The sequence below is a fragment of the Phyllopteryx taeniolatus genome, unplaced genomic scaffold (genome assembly GCF_024500385.1).
Source record: "Phyllopteryx taeniolatus isolate TA_2022b unplaced genomic scaffold, UOR_Ptae_1.2 contig_24, whole genome shotgun sequence".
In the NCBI taxonomy this organism is placed as follows: Eukaryota; Metazoa; Chordata; class Actinopteri; order Syngnathiformes; family Syngnathidae; genus Phyllopteryx; species Phyllopteryx taeniolatus.
In genome coordinates, this window is record NW_026903162.1 from 1,382,501 (window position 1) to 1,401,698 (window position 19,198).

The 19,198-nt window shown below is 42.2% G+C and overlaps 1 protein-coding gene across 14 annotated transcripts in view; it reads right to left on the reverse strand.

The window, feature by feature from the left end:
• Window positions 1-19,198, reverse strand: part of sirt3 (sirtuin 3) — a 41,518-nt gene that overhangs the window by 6,216 nt on the left and 16,104 nt on the right. For 2 of the 14 annotated variants that reach the window (XM_061765018.1, XM_061765022.1), the window contains 8 exons: window positions 18,664-18,741; window positions 11,776-11,871; window positions 6,140-6,319; window positions 4,192-4,424; window positions 3,997-4,097; window positions 3,734-3,895; window positions 1,379-1,591; window positions 1-1,201 (listed from right to left, as the gene is read on the reverse strand). The exon at window positions 1-1,201 is cut by the window's left edge and continues 367 nt beyond it. In XM_061765018.1, the coding sequence (XP_061621002.1) occupies window positions 1,175-1,201; window positions 1,379-1,591; window positions 3,734-3,895; window positions 3,997-4,097; window positions 4,192-4,424; window positions 6,140-6,319; window positions 11,776-11,871; window positions 18,664-18,741 (1,090 nt within the window). In that variant the 3' untranslated portion in view covers window positions 1-1,174. Of the gene's footprint in view, window positions 1,202-1,378; window positions 1,592-3,733; window positions 3,896-3,996; window positions 4,098-4,191; window positions 4,425-6,139; window positions 6,320-11,775; window positions 11,872-12,066; window positions 12,753-12,841; window positions 12,961-18,648; window positions 18,742-19,198 lie in introns of all 14 variants that reach the window. The other 12 variants (XM_061765017.1, XM_061765021.1, XM_061765020.1 and 9 more) reach the window with 10 other exon arrangements.

Here is a 19,198-nt window from a genome sequence, read left to right on the forward strand (position 1 = left end):
AGTTGCACACGACCATAAAGAGCCAATCATATGCATCTGCTTTAGAAGGCGGAAGTGGTGATTTTTCAAACGTAACGAAAATTGTAATAATCCAAAATTCTAAAAGCAACTAATTTAATTCCATACTTTATCACAGTAATATAATGGATTACAATAACTTTAATTACATAATCTCATTAAATGTAGTGTTACTCCCCAACACTGGTGGTGTACTTGCTGTGGAAAAAAAAAAAAACCTACCATCTGAGATGTGCACCTGTTACTTAAGTGAAAATCAGGGAATGGAGCTCATGGATTTGATCTGAGTGTATCTGTTTTTGTATACAGTGGAATATTGATTAAAGGGACCCCAATATAACGGATATCAAATGTAACGGACCGTCAGGACAGGACAATGTGTACAAAAATAGTGTCAATTGTTGACAAAGTCTGTTAGTTCCAAAATTGGCTGCTGTCGTTTACGGGCGCTGTGATGCAATATAGGCAACGAATGAAAGACATGTATTTCCGGGTCACAGATATACAGTATGACTAGTTCCAGCCAAAGGAGTAGCTCGTGGCGCTGTGGTGGCCATGTTGAATATGGCGACATTCAACAATGCATTGATGTAACAGCCATGATGGCAGGAGTTCTATCTATTGTCGCATAGAGCTCTGCGCAGAGAGAGACCACTAATTCCTCGTGGCTCATGAAAGCGACCCGCCCGACTTGCCACTAGTCACTACGACAAAAAGTACACCAGCGTGGTAAGTTTGGAGACAATTCAAAACATTTTCAATATTTTCAAGCTTTATCATATTTCTTTACAATAACTTTGTGGGCGTTTTAGGCCACAAAAAAAGTACTAAACAATTTTGTACCGTACAGTAATATGGATGCATATGACCACAAAAAGCTTCAATATAACGGACAATCGGCTGTAACAGACGACTCCCCACCCCTATTAGACCCTTAAATCGAGGTTCCACTGTATCATGATTAATTATGTTCTGTTGTAAAGCTATAAAATGTAAGTACAGTACAATAAGCCATCTGCTCTAGACCTTACGTCTTTTGATCTGTTTGACTTTAAGCGTAAAAGGGGCTTTTATTATTGACACTTACATTTAATAATTCAAGTGGTCCACGTGATCATCTGGAGAAGTGTTGATCCTCTGAATGCTATTTTTCTTATTATTCTTCATTTGTCTTTGTTACAGTCTGCAAAAAATAAAAATAAATAAAAATTATATATATAACATTAGTGTATTTGCCAGTTAATGTTTTATTAATTTTCTGTCTCTTGAGCTTCCAATTCATTGTTCCTTTCCCTTTGCAGAATCAATTATATTTCCTTTGTGGAGATCAGTATCGTTTGCCAGACAGATGAGAACTCACTTTGTCAGCAGCTGCTGCCATCAGAGCATCAAGCTCCTGAGTCCAACCGAGGGCATTGACTAAAGTTTGGATGCCACTCACTACATCACCCAGCAGCACAACGTCACAAGGTCGATTGTTTCTCAATGCAAATGGACCCACTAAGTCCCTGTTGATGAGCAGTCGAGGAACAGAGCTACGCACAGCTCCAGCCAGACTGGCAAAGGGCTCCACCTTTAGGGAAAAGAATGAACAACAGAATGAACAACAGAATTATACTCTACACTCACTTTACGTCATTAAACACACACAAGATATTTCAGCTGTCTGAAATATTCTGTCTTTACCCAAAAATAATACTGCTCAGTTTAGATCATTGAGATGGTTATTAAACAATGAATCATACTGAGAGCTGTTTCTAAAATGTTGCTATCTCATATGTGGCAAGGGTGAGCTGTGACTCATTTGGGTAAAACATCTTGTCTTGTTTAGAAACAATACCCATAAAGGGCATGCTTTCTCTAAAAAGAACAACAACATTGTTTAGTTACAAGACCAAAGTACAGATGTTTGGCCGAAATGCAGCATAAACCAAGTACAGCATATTAGCACTAATACCTCTGATGAAATTTGCCACAAAATGACATGGGCACCTCAAAATGTCAACCATGAACTCCTCTGTACACACAGATGTGGCTTCTTGGAAGTTTGACTTTTTAACTACTTGTATAAAAATACTGTAGTTCTCTGGTGTGCCTGCCCACTCCATCCATCCATCCATTTTCTGAGCCGCTTCTCCTCACTAGGGTCGCGGGCGTGCTGGAGCCTATCCCAGCTGTCATCGGGCAGGAGGCGGGGTACACCCTGAACTGGTTTCCAGCCAATCGCAGGGCACATACAAACAAACAACCATCCGCACTCACATTCACACCTACGGGCAATTTAGAGTCTCCAATTAATGCATGTTTTTGGCATGTGGGAGGAAACCGGAGTGCCCGGAGAAAACCCACGCAGGCACGGGGAGAACATGCAAACTCCACACAGGCGGGGTCGGGGATTGAACCGGGGTCCTCAGAACTGTGAGGCTGACGCTCTAACCAGTCGTCCACCGTGCCGCCTGCCTGCCCACTCATTAAGTAAAATCTGGATCTTTTTGTGTTCTTTTTAAGCTGCCTATTTTTTAAAATGTTTCTGCGAGCAAACTGCTCTGAATTTTGCAAATTGTGATATCACAACGCTGATGTTCTCCATCCATGAGATGCTAGCTAGGCTCAGTGAAGACTCACCATTTCCAGGCAATGGTACTGGTGAAAATACAATAAATATTTAAATGGTCACTCACTTTTTTTCAACACACTAAGGGCTAGTAGTTACACTTGCTTGGTCACAAACCCCAAGTTCCGCCATGGTATCAAAGCCATACTCAGTATTGGTCCTGCAGTACAGGAAGGCGGTGTGAGCAGTGGCTCATTTATATGAAACAATCCCTTCATAAAAAACTGAATGAGTTCAACTAGGGTGCTAAAGGGGAAGTTGAGTGTGTTGAAATTCTTTATCCATTGTGTATTTTGACCAAAGAATGTAAATTGCAAAAGAAATACCATTTCTCTCAGAACAGTGAGAACATATTCCTCCACAGCAATGTAAGAAACTAATGTCACACCGAAAAAAATATTACATTACATGAATTTATTGTAGGGAGGCACGGTGACCGACTGGTTAGCACGTCTGCCTCACAGTTCTGAGGACCAGGGTTCAAATCCCGGCCTCGCCTGTGTGGAGTTTGCATGTTCTCCCGTGCATGCGTGGGTTTTCTCTGGATACTCTAGTTTCCTCCTACATTCCAAAAACATGCATAGTAGATTAACTGAGGACTAAATTGCCCGTAGGTGTGAATGTGAGTGTGAATGGTTGTTTGTTTATATGTCCCCTGTGATTGGCTGGCGACCAGTTCAGGGTGTACCCCGCCCAGTGTCAGCCGGGATAGGCTCCAGCACGGCCGCAACCCTAGCTTTTGCGGTACGCAAAATATATGTATGAATGGATGAATTGATTGCTGGTAAAGATACATCACTTTTTTCAGACACTGCTTTTTATTTTCTTGCCTATTTGATGGGAATGGAGTTTAATTTACCTAATCTTTAAAACTGCAAAGTACTATATATATATGTACTATATATATATATATATATAAATATATATATTTATTTATTTTTTAATTCAGCCCTGATGCCTAAAATACAATACATGATCATAATTGAAAAAGCGTTTGTGAATCACAGTCATGTCAAAAAGAAAGTGTTCACATTTTCGCAGGACTGTCTGTTGTAACAAAGCTGCTGGCGTTTCATTTTGAAGTTGGAAGACAGAGCTCACCTCTAGTGATGTGCCCATGATGATCAGGAGATCTGCAAGAGGAAAGTCTGTGAGGTACTTGAAGAAGTGAGGCGGCAGTTCCTCTCCAAAAAATATTATGTCTGGCTTTACAACGCCCTTACAGGTCAAACATTTGGGAATCACTCCGCTCATCAAGTCTGGCTAGTGAAAAGCAAAACAGTTCAGATTTCTTTAACAAGGAAATTTATGAAAATATTATAACTTGACAAAGAATGAACAAAATACTTTGATATTTAACTCACACGTAGATCCTCTCCCTTATATTTACTTCGGCAAACAGTACATGTGGCCGTAGCAAACGTACCGTGGGCCTCCACGAGCATCTCAGGAGGAATCCCAGCCACTGAATGAGAATGCAGCTAAATGTTGTAACATAATCACTTCTTTACAACAGGAATAAGTCAGATGCAGCAAAAGATGAAAATATGAAATCATACATCTTTCCAGGCCATCAATATTCTGTGTGTACATTCTGAGGAGCAGATCCTTCTTGTGAAGCAGTCGCACAAAATAGTGAGTAAGATTAGGCTGGAAATTTCCAGGATATAATTCTTTAGCCAGGGTAAAGAATGGTTTAGGGTTGTGATGAAAAAAGGCAATTTCAAAAATAGCCTCAGCATAAGGCAGGTTATACTGCTGGAGGTTGTCATAGAGACCGTTTCCCTGGGACCTGCAAAGGAAATGACCACTCATCAAAAATGACAGAATATACATTTCGAAGTGTAAAAATAAATACAGCGGCTGAAATAAATATTTAACACATCACCATTTTTATCACTTAATATATTTCCAAAGGTGCTATTGACATGAAAATTTCACCAGATGTTGGGAACAACCCAAGTAATCCATATATACAAAGAAAATAGAACAAATAAGATCAGAAATTAAGTTGTGTGTATTAATGTGAAACGACACAGGGAAAAAGTATTGAAAACGCCAACTGGTATTTATTTCATACTTTGTACAAAAGCCTTTGTTTGGAATGACAGCCTCCTGTATGGAGAAACTAGTCGCATGCATTGCTCTGGTGTGATTCTTGCCCATCCCTCCACACAAACATCTTCTTTTATGGTTGACGGTTCCGTGGGCTTCTTTTATGGACCTTAAGTTTCAGTTCTTTCCATAGATTTTCGATTGGATTCAAGTCAGCTGATTGGCTGGGCGATTCTAGCAGCTTTATTTTTTTTCTTTGAACTCAATAGAGAGTTTCCTTGGCAGTATGTTTTGGATTATTATCCTGATGAAATGTCCACCCTCGTTGCATTTTCATCATCCACGTAGATGGCAGCAGAGCTTTGTCAAGAATGTCTCTGTAGATTTGCCCATTCATCCTTCCTTCAATAAGGTGAAGTGTACCAGTACCATTTGCTGAAAAGCAGCCCCACATCATCAAGCTCCCACCTCCGAACTTCACTGTTAGTATGGTGTTTTTAGGGTGATGTGCAGTGCCCATTTGTCATCCAAACGTGGTGTGCATTATGGCATCTAAAGAGATAAATTTTGCTCTAATCAGACCAGACTATATTCTCCCAGTATTTAACTGGCTTGTCCAAATGTTGTTCGGCAAACTTTAAATGAGCTTTGACATGCTTTTTTTTCTAGCAGTGGGGTCTTGCGTGATGAGCATACATACAGGCCATGGCGGCGGCGTGCATTACTCACTGTTCTCCTTGTGACCACAGTACCTGCTAATTCCAGGTCTTTTTGAAGCTCTCCACGGGCGGTCCTTGGCTCTTGGACAACTCTTCTGATTATTCTTTGCACTCCTCTATCAGAAATCATGCAAGGAGCACCTGTTCGAGGCCAATTTATGGTGGTATGATTGGCTTTCCACTTACGAATTATGGCCCCAACCATGCTCACTGGAACATTTAGAAGCTTAGATAAGCGCCTGTAACCAATTCCATCATTATGTTTTGCAACAATTACTTTGCGATGGTCTTGAGACAGCTCTTTGCTCTTACCCATAATGAGATGTGTCTTGACTCACACCTTGGCAATGAGACCTTTTTGTAGGCCATCAATTAGGACTGAACCATCTGATATTCATTTGCACTGACAAGGGGCTGGATTGTTGTTTGATTTTTTTTTTTTTAATGTATTTTAGGTGTTGTCTTTGCTTTCCATGCCTTTTTGCCCCTCCCTTTCTTCATGTGTTCAATACTTTTTCCCTGTGTCATTTCATATTATTACACACAACTTAATTTCTGATCTTATTTGCTCTGCTTTCTTTGTATGTATGGCTCGCTTGGCTTGTTCCCAAAATCTGGTGAAAAAATCATGTCAATAGCACCTTTGTAAATATATTTAGCGAGAAAAATGGTGACGTTAAATACTTATTTCAGCCGCTGCATGTGGACAAGAAACCAATGAGAACAGTTTTACCTGAAATCGGGAATGCCACTGGGAGTGCTAATCCCTGCCCCTGCCATCACCACCACTCTCTTATACTTCTGCTCTAGCATGTTCTTAGCAACGCCTTTCAGGGTCTGCTGCTCCGCAGCTGCCCCACCACCCCAGGAGAAAAGTCCCTTAGTTGCATTCCACCAAGGAGAGTTTGTTTGTCTGGGCAAATGAAAAAATAGAGTTCTAGCTAATCCAATAGAATGCACTGTTAAGAATCACTGTAAATTTTAGTTATTTGCCACATACCATACAGTAAAATATTTTAAAGTGATTATACAGTAATTAACTGTAATTTCCACTGCATCACGGTTTCTTTTTTCCCCAATATGGGGCTTTGAGTTCTTCCTTGCCCAGTTGGGGGGGGGGGGGGTTAGATTAGGGGATGTCGTCAATCTTTGCCAACTGTGTACCTGCGAAGCCCTTAGTTACTCTTTTGTGATTAAGGGTGTTATTATATTATACCATAGTTTACTTCAATAGTTCTTTGTTCTCGTGTGCCTCTTTCTAATGTATCTAGTATCTTAATTGTTTTTCCTTCCTTCACAGTGGGTCTACTGGCCTCCCTTTTCTCTCATGGACAAGATTAACTGTGAATAGGTCTTTCTTCTTTCCTCCCATTTTAGTTTAACTGTGTGTTTGTTCTTCAGAGACGGGGAGAGGCACGAAGCAACTGCAGGTTACTCTCTTGACTGTCCCTTTGCAAAAATTTATTTTTTTCTTTCTATCTTTCTTTCTCAAAAAACACAAATACAAGATTGATTCCTTACTTATTCTGTCATAAAAAGATTTGCCAAAACAGTTGGTGTCAGAACATTTTAATTCCTTGAAAATTGGACAATTTCATATGGTGTACTGCAGCTTTGTATTAAGTGGTATTGGTAATTGCTCTCCCCACATTCCGCTGGGAAGGTTCGAGCCCTTAAAGTCTGGGTTAAAGTCCAGGTTAAAGGTTAGGGGTTCAGGTCAGAGTCCCCAGGTTCGAGTCTGACAGTTAGGGGTTTAGCTCTCCAGGTTAGAGTCCGACAATCAGATGTCCTCCCATCCCCCCCTCCAAAACCAGTCTAAGTTGACAGAATTATCATTATATCTGGATCTCTCATGTTCTCTTATGTTCTTTTGTTGTTGTTTTTTTTGTTTTGTTGTCATGACAACAAAAGATGAGGGAAAAAGATAACAACAACCATTAACAACAACAATAACTAATGCAGATGGGAATATTGAACAACCTGAAATGTATAATTATTATTTCTAATTGTCTGAGGATTTATTCCTCTCGTAGATGTTTTGTCTGGGACCTAAGGTGTAACAGTTTGGAACTGCTTGAACAAATCTACAGTAGGCTGGGGATGATGTAACTTGGCCTGGGTCCTTAGGGATGGTGATTGAGGAATCACCTAGAATGTATAAAGGTTATTTGTAATTTCTCTAGGTTTCAAGAAACATTTGGTCTGGTCTGGTCTGGTCTGGGAAAAAGAATTAAAATGCATTAATTGATGATTGAAAAATTTAAATAAACCGATGACTTCCGGTTTGACCATGCCCGAGTGAGACGTGAGTTATTGTGCTCCCGCAGTCAAAGCTTATAAAGAGTATTTGCGACAAGTTATCCGGGCCAAAATATAATGCAAGACGTATGAGAACCTGCCGGACAGCCTTCTATCGCTACCATTTCGAACCACGGTGAATTACAACCATGCCGAACCGACCTCATAAGCAGACAGAGACAGGCCCAATAGCCGCCTCGGACAGCCCTGAGAGAGAAGCCCCAAGTGGTGAGCCAACTGTTTTGAAAGCTATTGCCTCTCTCCACACCGACGTTCTCTCACTCAGCGCTGAGTTTGCGGGCATAATCCACAAAAGGATAGATCAACTTTCGGCCACCATTAAGGGTGAATTGACTATTTTGAAACGCGAAACCAGAGACACTATATCTGCCGTTAAAGCTAATGCTAACAAGCTATCGGACTTGGAGCACAATGCCTCTGCTGCAGCCGATACTATCACAAGGCTGCAACAAGAAGTCGAGCGCTTGAAAAAAGTGGTGGATCAACTTTCTGACAAATGCACCGATCTCAGGAGCGCACCAGAAGGTAGAACCTGCGGATTATGTACGTAAAGGATGGAGCTGAGAATGGAAAGAAGCCCGTAGACTTTGCTGCACAACTTTTGAAAGACGCTCTCTCTCTATATGAGCGTCCGCTTATTGACCGATGGCACAGAGCACTCCGGGCTCGCCCAAGTGACAACGAGCCACCTCACCCTCTCATACTTAAATTGCACTATATCCACGAGCTGGAAGAAATGCGACAGAAAGCGGTTGAATCGAGGCAGATAACATTTAATGGACAGAGGATACTGATATTCCCCGATTATCCTCCGGCAGTCGTGAGGCGACGTGCTATGTTCAAGAGGGCAAGAGAGTTAATGAAAGATAAACCGGGAGTGAGATTTGGTCTGCAGTACCCTGCCAAGTTACGGGTCACTGTCAACTGCAAGGAACATTTCTTCACGGATCTGGACAAGGCAACGGAGTTTGCGGAGCAGCGAATCGGAGCTGCCCCCACCGATTGACGATCGGTATGAGAATCACTTAGGCAGGGACAAAATGCTGATGCGAATATTTCTGAACAATGATCGTTCCTTGCCCATTTAACATGGTACATAATCAATATACTTTGGAGTTTAAAAAAAACTTACCTGCTTGTGCTGTGGCTGAGCAGGTTGTGTTACGTGTTGCCAGAGGACTAGTTATTCGGTTCATGTTAATTAGATTATCTGGTCGTTCCTGTTGTTTGTTTTGCACCTCACGAGGCAGATACTGAACTTACTTAAATGAAAATACTAGTTTCATGCTGTTTATTTAATTTATTAATTTATTTATTTTTAAACGCGCGTTGATTTTCACCTAGCCCTACCTTGCCTGCAGGCATTCTAACACTGATGGGAGCCTCCAGGTTTTTTTTTTTTGTATTCATTTTTTTCCTAGTAATTTTTGGTCAGTTAATTTAGATCTTGGGGGCGGATGAGGGGGCCTCACCTTTACCTCCTGGAACGTGAAGTGGCTGAACCACCCAGTAAAGAGGGGTAAAGTTCTGGCTCACTTGAAGTCTTTGTCCTCAGATATTATGTTCCTCCAAGAAACCCACTTAAAAATACCTCCCAAATTAGATTAAGGAGTAGATGGATTGGACAATCATACTATTCCTCCTTTACTACTAAGGCCAGGGGCGTATCGATCTTATTTCGGAAGGGCATTCCATTTAGACATCAATCAACTAAAACGGACATAGAGGGCCGCAACCTCACTGTCACAGGGGAAATCTATTCTGTCCCTATAACTCGAGTTAATGTCTAGGGTCCAAATGATCATCATCCTGCCTTCTTTAAGAAGGTGTTCTCCTTAATAACTAATGCCTCACAAACAAACCTAATTATAGGAGGGGATTTAAACTGTGCTCTAGTCCCTTACGTGGATAGTTCCTCAAAGAAATGCGCTTCATATTCTAACACAAGGGAGTTCTTAAGGGCGTACATTGAAAACTCCAACCTATCCGATGTGTGGCAATTCTTCCATCCAACGGAACGGGACTACTCGTTTCACTCACATGTACATAATGTATACGCCCGCATTGATTACTTTTTGGTAGACTCTTAAATTATTGTCTCAGATTTCTAATTGTAAATATCATGACATATTGATCTCTGATCATGGCCCCCCTCAAATTCTCGCTTAACCTAGATGGTCTGCATTCTTCCCGCCCACTGTGGAGGATGGATCTTCGACTTATTAACGACCCCAATTTTCTTGATTTCATGCGAGAGCAGATGGAGGTATCTGGACACCCCTGAAACCTCCCCAGGTTTGCTTTGGGAGACTCGAAAAGCTTATTTGAGGGGTTGCATTATTTCCTATCAGGGGCATAGAAATAAGAAGAATAAAGCTAGGCTTAAAGAATTAGAAGAACAGATTCATCACCTCAATAATCAGAATGCAATACAACCCTCATTGGATAAATATAAACAAATTTTGGAGTTGAGGCTTCAGTATAATTAGATTGTTTCCGCCAAGGTTTTGAAATCATTTCTTTATTTGAAGCAGAGGTACTTCGAATTTGGTAAAAAACCTCAAAAATTGCTGGCCAAACAACTCCACAAGCTAGAGAATGATCAAACAATTCATAAAATTAAGTCTGAACACGGAGTTCCTCTCACCTCAGTTAAGGATATTAATGAACGCTTTAAAGGTTTCTATGAATCTATTTACTCCTCTAGAACAAATGCAAGGCCCCGTGATATGGAAAACGTTTTGGACAGTCTTGATCTTCCCGCGCTTTTCACAGGAAGACTGCACCTCAAAGACATACAAAGACGTTACTCTCCAGGAAGTGAAAGTCGTGATTAAAAACTTGAAAGATGCTAAAACCCCTGGCCCGGAGGGGATCCCTTCTCAGCTATATAAAACCTTTGCCGACACACTGGCGCCATACATGCTTAGAATGTATTCATGGGCCCTTGAAAAGGGTTCTCTGCTGCAAACTCTTAATGAAGCTGTCATTTCACTTATCTGGAAAAAGAACAGGGACCTGGAAGAGGTTGGTGGGTACAGACCTATATCGCTCCTTAATGAGGATCAAAAAATACTGGCTAAACTTTTGGCAATTAGACTTAATAAGTACATTGGCGCACTGATCCATGTGGATCAGTCTGGATTGATGCCCGGTAGAAATTCTGCCTCCAATCTTAGACGCCTCTTTAACATAATGTATCATACCCAGTCTAACCTGAATGATCTTGTTGTCATCTCCCTCGATGCTGAAAAGGCATTCAGCCAAGTTGAATGGTCATACCTATTTGCGGTGTTGTACAAATTTAACTTGGGCGATACATTCAGTGCCTGAATCAGACTATTGTATTGAGGTCCCCAAGCTAGAATACTGACTAATGGATTAGTGTCCTCTCCTTTTAGCCTGTTTCGGGGCACAAGACAAGGCTGTCCCCTTTCACCACTTCTCTCTGTCTGCATTGGCTTGCCGAATCCATTCATACGATCCTAAAATCTATGGCTTTAATACGTCGGGCATAACCGATAAATTTTCTCTATACGTGGACGATTTATTGTTATTTATAACCAGACCCCAAATCTTCCTGTGACTCTTGATAAAATAAATCTGTTTGGAACCTTCTCTGGTTACAGGATTAACTGGACCAAAAGTCAATTGATGCCTGTGGAATTAAAGGACCTATCCCTGATACAACATTTACCATTCAAAATTTCCATTCAATCATTCTCTTATCTAGGGATTCATATTACCAAGGAATTTTCATCCTTCTTCAAGGTAAACTACACCCCTTTAGTGGCCAAATTGCAGGCAAATATCCAGTTTTGGATATCGCTCCCTTTTTCATTGATTGGCAGAATTAATACAATTAAAATTATATTCTTCCCGCAATTGCTGTACCAAGGATGATTATTTTTTTTGGTACTATATAAATCAAAATTATTGTAAAAGTATTGGTTAATTCCATTGATATAAATAAATGACACAAATGTGAAAACCAAAATGTAAACTTCTTATTGTAAAGGGTGAAAATATTCATTGATTCATTTTCCTTACTGCTTATCCTCACGAAGGTCGCGGGCGTGCTGGACCCAATACCAACTAACTCTGGACGAGAGGCGGGATACACGTTGAATTGGTCGTGTGTTCAACCTATGGGCGACAACGACTCGGTATGAGTGACTGTGCGGTCTGCTGATTACTAGTGTGTTTATGTATGTGTGTGGTGTTTGAGAGACAAATGCTGGAATCTTGGCCAAGTGTATGACGAAAGTGCATTTGATTGATTAGAGGAAGATCTGTTGTTTGCTGTGGATACTGTATATGTATCTGTGTGCGTGTTATTACTCGTAATATGTCGTGAGCTGTTGCTGCAGGGGGGAAATAAATTGTGGGAAAATCCATCCATCCATCCATTTTCTTTTACCGCTTATCCTCACTAGGGTCGCGGGCTTCTGGAGCTTATCCCAGGTATCTTCGGGCGGGAGGCGGGGTACACCCTGAACCGGTCGCCAGCCAATCGCAGGGCTTGTGGGAAAGTTTTTTTTTTTTTTTTGGAGGATTGGTGATTAACTAGTGTGACACTGAGATATTGTAGAGCAAGTGTTTTGTTTTATGAAGTGGTAAGAATGAGGCCTAGAGACCTAAAAAAGGGAGCAGCCTACTGATGAGCCAGATTCCATTGAGGCTCAACAATTTCAACATAAAACAGATTTAATCCTCAAAATGATTGTTATATGCTGCAACCTGCAGTCATGACTTTGAGCAGCTGTGTGTTTTTATCTTGTGTTGTCTGTTATCCCAACAAAAACACTACACATTTCTCTGGCAGAGCAAACTTCAGGACAATTAGTGGGCATCTAAAGTGTGCCATGCGGTCCTGCCCCGCTCTTGGGCTTCCTGATTCATCCAAGCCCTTTGTTCAGTTTGTGGACGAGCATCATGGTGACCTCCTTCGTCCGGTGGAGTACTTCCCTTTGTCAACTTGATCCGGTGGCACGGGGACTTCCTGCGTACCTTCGCGGGATGGCCACCTGTGAACAGGCCGTTGTCGTCGCACGTGACTACATGGGGTATTCTCCGCTAACTTTTTCATTCCTCGCAGGAGCAATGCTCCACTCACCTGTCTGATGTGCGTAGGCTTCGCTACAAGACAGTGCTGTTGTTGTGACTTTCCCACTGCTCCCTTTTCATTACTCGGCGCGAGTGGCTGAGTTGATAGCACTCACTGAGGCCTGCCGCCTAGCAGAAGGTACAATACATCTCTCACAATATACAACCCAATTCCAATGAAGTTGGGATGTTGTGATAAGAATACAATGATTTGCAAATCATGTTCAACCTATATTTAATTGAATACACTACAAAGACAAGATATTTAATGTTCAAACTAATAAACTTCAATGTTTTTAGCAAATAATCAATAACTTTGAATTTTATGGCTGCAACACGTTCCAAAAAGGCTGGGACAGGGTAATGTTTAACAACATTTAATAAACGTTTGGAAACTGAGGACACTAATTGTTGAAGCTTTGTAGGTGGAATTCTTTCCCATTCTTGCTTGATGTACAGCTTCAGCTGTTCAACAGTCCGGGGTCTCCGTTGTCGTATTTTACGCTTCATAATGCGGCACACATTTTCGATGGGAGACAGGTCTGGACTGCAGGCAGGCCAGTCTAGTACCCGCACTCTTTTACTACGAAGCCACGATGTTGTAACACGTGCAGAATGTGGTTTGGCATTGTCTTGCTGAAATAAGCAGGGGCGTCCATGAAAAAGACTTTGCTTGGATGGTAGCATATGTTTCTCCAAAACCTGTATGTACCTTTCAGCATTAATGGTGCCTTCGCAGATGTGTAAGTTACTCATGCCATTGGCACTAACACAGCCCCATAGCATCACAGATGCTGGCTTTTGAACTTTGCGTCCATTAACAGTCCGGATGGTTATTTTCCTGTTTGGCCCAGAGGACACGACGTCGGATGTAGCGCCAAACTGTATTTACTGACACTGGTTTTCTGAAGTGTTCCTGAGCCCATGTGGTGATATCTTTTACAAATTGATGTCGGTTTTTGATCCAGTGCCGCCTGAAGGATCGAAGGTCACGGACATTCAATGTTGGTTTTCGGCCTTGCCGCTTACATGCAGTGATTTCTCCAGATTCTCTGAACCTTTTGATGATGTTATGGACCGTAGCTGATGAAATACCTAAATTCCTTGCAATTGTACGTTGAGGAACATTGTCCTTAAACTGTTCGACTATTTTCTCACGCACTTGTTCACAAAGAGGTGAACCTCGCCCCATCTTTGCTTGTGAATGACTGAGCAATTCAGGGAAGCTCCTTTTATACCCTGTTCCCAATTAGCCTGTTCACCTGTGGGATGTTCCAAACAGGTGTTTGATGAGCATTCCTCAACTTTCTCAGTCTTTTTTGCCACCTGTCCCAGCTTTTTTGGAACGTGTTGCAGCCATAAAATTCTGATGATTATTTACTAAAAACAATAAAGTTTATTTGTTTGAACATTAAATATCTTGTCTTTGTAGTGTATTCAATTAAATATAGGATTAACATGATTTGCAAATCATTGTATTCTATTTTTATGTATGTTTAACACAACGTCCCAACTTCATTGGAATTGGGGTTGTACATGGACTCTCATTTTGCCTTCGGAGTGGTTCGTGACTTCGCCGCCCTCTGGCACCATCGCATCTTTTTGAAATCTAATGTTAAACCCATTCTCCACCTTTTGTTATCGCTGTCGGCAAATGTGCAGCACACACACTAACATGTCTGACCTTGTCTCTAAAGGGAATGCCCGTGCAGATGCCACAGCCAAGGCTGCATCGCTCCTACCTCCTTCTCTTTTCCATCTCTCCTCTCACACCCCCACCCTCACATGCGCCTCTTCTTCTCACTGACCTTCACTCACTGTCTTCTCTCACTGATTGCACTTTGTGGTGACAGTGTGGGGCGTCTTCTGTGGATGGTGTTTGGATGGGCCCAAATGGTAAGCCTTGCCTCCCTCATCGTCTTTTTTTTTTAATGCAAAATTGACACATGTTGTTAGACCATGTGTCTAAAGGCGGTATGATTGCTGCAGTTCAGAGTCAGTGGTTACGAAGTGCTTTTGCACTTTTGCAGCTACTAATGGATTTTGTAGAATTGACACCCTGTAAAGGCAAAAAATACTGTGTAGTTATGGTGGACATGTTTTCTAAATGGATTGAAGTATTTCCAGCAAAACATGCATTCATATCTACGGTGGCAAAAGCACTCCTGACCGAAATTATTCCTAGATGTGGAATCCCCGAAAAACTGTCCTCTGATAACGGCACATACTTTGTAAATGAAGTGATGACCCAGCTTTCCGATTTCAGGTTACAATTTGACCTCAGAACACATTGTACTTACTACCCTCAATCTGGTGATGCAGTAGAGAGAGAAAATGGGATTTTGAAAGTCAAATGGAGTAAATGTTGTGAAGACACTAAATTTAATTGGATTAAGTGCCTACCAATTGTGTTAATGTACAGTCTATGAGACTGCATGTGGGTCCTAGCCACAATTTATCTCCCTTTGAGATCTTCTTTGCAGGGCCTCCAAATGTCGGATTGAACACCCCAGGCTTGCTGATGGACACAAATCTTTGCGAAGACAACATGAGTAGGTATTGCACGTCTTTGACTAATTTGTGCCACAAGTCTTCTCAGCACTGCCCAGAGCAGCTGACAGACCACTGCACAACATCAAACTTGGTGACTTCGTGTTGATCAAGAACTTCCGGTGAAAGACGTGGAGACATCAGTGCTGGCTTGGGCCCTTTCAAGTCCTCTTGGTAATCCAGAAGGCTGTGAAAGTTGCTGAAAGAGCTATGTGGGTTCAGAAGTCACACTGCAGGACATAATATCGTTATTTACTAATTTGTCTTTGTTTGATTGATTATCAAAAGGGGGGATTTGCTATGACAAAATATAGTCTATATTCTTTATTATATTATCCCATAGTTTACTTCAATAGTTCTTTGTTCTTGTGTGACTCTAATGTATCTAACAGCTTAATTGTTTTTTTTCCTTCCTTCTCAGTGGCTCTACCGGCCTCCCTTTTCTCTCAAGGACAAGATAACTGTGTGAATAGGTCTTTCTTTCTTCTTTCCTCATCTTCCTCCCATTTTAGTTTAACTGTGCGTTTGTTCTTCCGTGTTCTTCAGAGATGGAGAGAGGCGCGAAGCAACTCCAGGTTCCTCTCTTGACTGTGTCTCTCTTTGCAAAGGTTTCTTTTTTCTTTCTTGTTATAAAAACCCACAAAGACAAGATTGCTTCTTTAGTGATTCAGTTTGAACATTAAATATCTTGTCCTTGTAGTGTACTCAATGAAATATAGGTTGAACATGATTTGCAAATAATTGGTGAGGTCTATTCGGGGGTGCTGGAGAGGAGGGTCCGTCGGGAAGTTGAATCTCAGATTCAGGAGGAGCAGTGTGATTTTCATCCTGGTCGTGGAACAGTGGACCAACTCTACACCCTTGGCAGGGTCCTCGAGGGTGCATGGGAGTTCGCCCAACCAGTCTACATGTGTTTTGTGGACTTGGAGAAGGCGTTCGACCGTGTCCCTCGGGGGGTCCTGTGGGGGGTGCTTCGGGAGTATGGGGTACCGAACCCCTGATATGGGCTGTTCGGTCCCTGTACGACCGGAGTCAGAGTTTGGTCCGCATATCCGGCAGTAAGTCGGACTCGTTACTGGTGAGGGTTGGACTCCGCCAAGGCTGCCCTTTGTCACCGATTCTATCCCCGACCTTGGTCCTCCGGGTCGGGGGATGATATCCTGCCCCAAATGGAGGAGTTCAAGTATCTTAGGGTCTTGTTCACGAGTGAGGGAAGAATGGAACAGGAGATCGACAGGCGGATCGGTGCGGCGTCTGCAGTGATGCGGACTTTGTATCGATCCGTTGTGGTAAAGAAGGAGCTAAGTCGAAAGGCGAAGCTCTCGATTTACCGGTCGATCTATGTTCCTACCCTCACCTATGGTCACGAGCTGTGGGTCGTGACCGAAAGAACAAGATCCCGGATACAAGCGGCCGAAATGAGTTTCCTCCGCAGGGTGTCCGGGCTCTCCCTTAGAGAGAGGGTAAGAAGCTTGGTCATCCAGGAGGATCTCAAGAGTAGAGCCGCTGCTCCTCCACATCGAGAGGAGCCAGATGAGGTGGCTGGGGCATTTGATTGGGATGCCTCCCGGACGCCTCCCTGGTGAGGTGTTCCGGGGACGTCCCACCGGGAGGAGACCCCGGGCACGACCCAGAACACACTGGAGAGACTACATCCTTCGGCTGGCCTGGGAACGCCTCATCAGAATCAGAATCAGAATCATCTTTATTTGCCAAGTATGTCCAAAACACACAAGGAATTTGTCTCCGGTAGTTGGAGCCGCTCTAGTGCAACAGACAGTCAATTTACAGAACACTTTGGAGACATAAAGACATTGACAAAAAACAACAACAAACAACAATTGTGCAAAAAGATGCAGAGTCCTCAGTTCGAATGGCTAATATCGCAATAGTCCGGTGCAATGACCATTGTGCAAAGGGCACTGAGACTTCAAGGAGTGTATGCGGTTTAAAGTGACGAGTAGTGCGATAATCTGGGACAATGGTTGTGCAAATGTTTCAGATACTCCTCAAACAGTGTGCAATGGAGCAGATGCTAGTCTGGCATGAGTGGCCAGTATATGCAAATAGTGCAGCCTGGCGAGACAACTACAGTGAGTGCACGAGTAATACATAATTGGCCCCACAGAAATGTGACAACGAACTCAAGTCAAAAAATTGCCAGCTTGTTGTAATGGAATTGTAAGTTAGCTGTTTAAGAAGTTGATTGCAAGAGGGAAGAAGCTGTTGGAATGTCTACTAGTTCTAGTTTGCATTGATCGGTAGCGCCTACCTGAGGGAAGGAGCTGGAAGAGCTGGTGACCGGGGTGGGGAGGGTCCGAGAGGATTTTGCACGCCCTTGTCTTAGTTCTGGCAGCGTGCAAGTCCTCAAGGGTGGGTAGGGGGGTACCGACAATCCTCATGATCCCCCCGGAAGAGCTGGATGAAGTGGCTGGGGAGAGGGAAGTCTGGGCGTCCCTGCTAATGCTACTGCCCCCGTGACCCGATCTCGGATAAGCGGTAGAAATTGGATGGATGGATGGATGTGTTCTGTTTTTATTTATGTTTAACACAACGCCCCAACTTAATTGGAATTGGGGTTGTATATGTGCCCTGCGATTGGCTGGGACCAGTTCAGGGTGTACCTCGCCTCTTGCCCAGAGACAGCTGGGATAGGTTCCAGCACACCCCGACCCCAGTGAGGATAAGCGGTACAGAAAATGGATGGATGGATAGTCAAGGACAATACTTTGTTCAAGTTACTGTAAAAAGGAGTTTGGCAACAAATTTTTTTACCAAGAATCATGGAAGTTGATTTTCTTGCCGGATCTGGCCCCCAGGCCTCTCTTGAATTTTTCCAGTGTCAACAGTATTCACATCTGTGTCTATTATTTGATTCAGACGTGCGCTTAAATCCTTTTAAATAAAACAAAAAATTTTTTTGGGGACAAATGATCAAAATGTGATTGAGATGAATTAATGACAAAGCCTTGATTAATTAGATTATTTTAACCACTAATTTATTTTAAAATGTAATCTTTAACGTTTAAAAAGAGCGTAGCACAACTACAGTATTATCCCTGATTTAAATTATTATTATTTTTTTAATTATCCAGTTGGTATCGAGAGACCAGCCCATTCCTGGGGGACAATCACGCCAGGACTCCAACAGGTCTAGTGTCCCCCAGAACTGGGCTGGTCTTGTGGTAACAAATTGATTATTTTCATCTTTTTTTTATAAATCAGATCAATTGACAGTTGAATATGAAACTTTCAGAAGACCTTTACTTTGGAATACGATACCAGATACGCATGGAACTTCTTTTGATGGAGTCCTGGGGTGGTCTAGTGTCCTCCAGAAGTAGACTGGTCTCGTGATACCTGAGAGATTTTTAATATATTTTTTAAATCAGGTATAATTGTAGTCATGTATGCAGATTTAAGATAAACCTTTTTTTAAATGCCACTTCAGATCCAAATTTAACCTTCCTGTGTGCATTTCTGGGACAGTCTACTTTCTTCTGAAGTAGGCTAGTTGCGTGATAACAGAGAGATTATTATTTTGAATTCAAAGCATTGATGTCCTGTATTATTTGTGAGGCTTTAATTTTAAAGGTGCCCCTTTGCAGCGTATTGGCGGTGTGTTGCCGTAATGCATAGTCCTGTATGAACAATCGTTGTTGTTCCTGGCTTGACAGTCAGTGGCTGACATGATACAATAAATTAGTCGTATTGACAGACATTGTAAGGACAATAATCTTGCACAGTGTAATGTATTGGGCGTTGGCTTTTGTTTCCCATGGTTGCATCTGGCAGTGTCCCTCTCGCTTGCCGTACT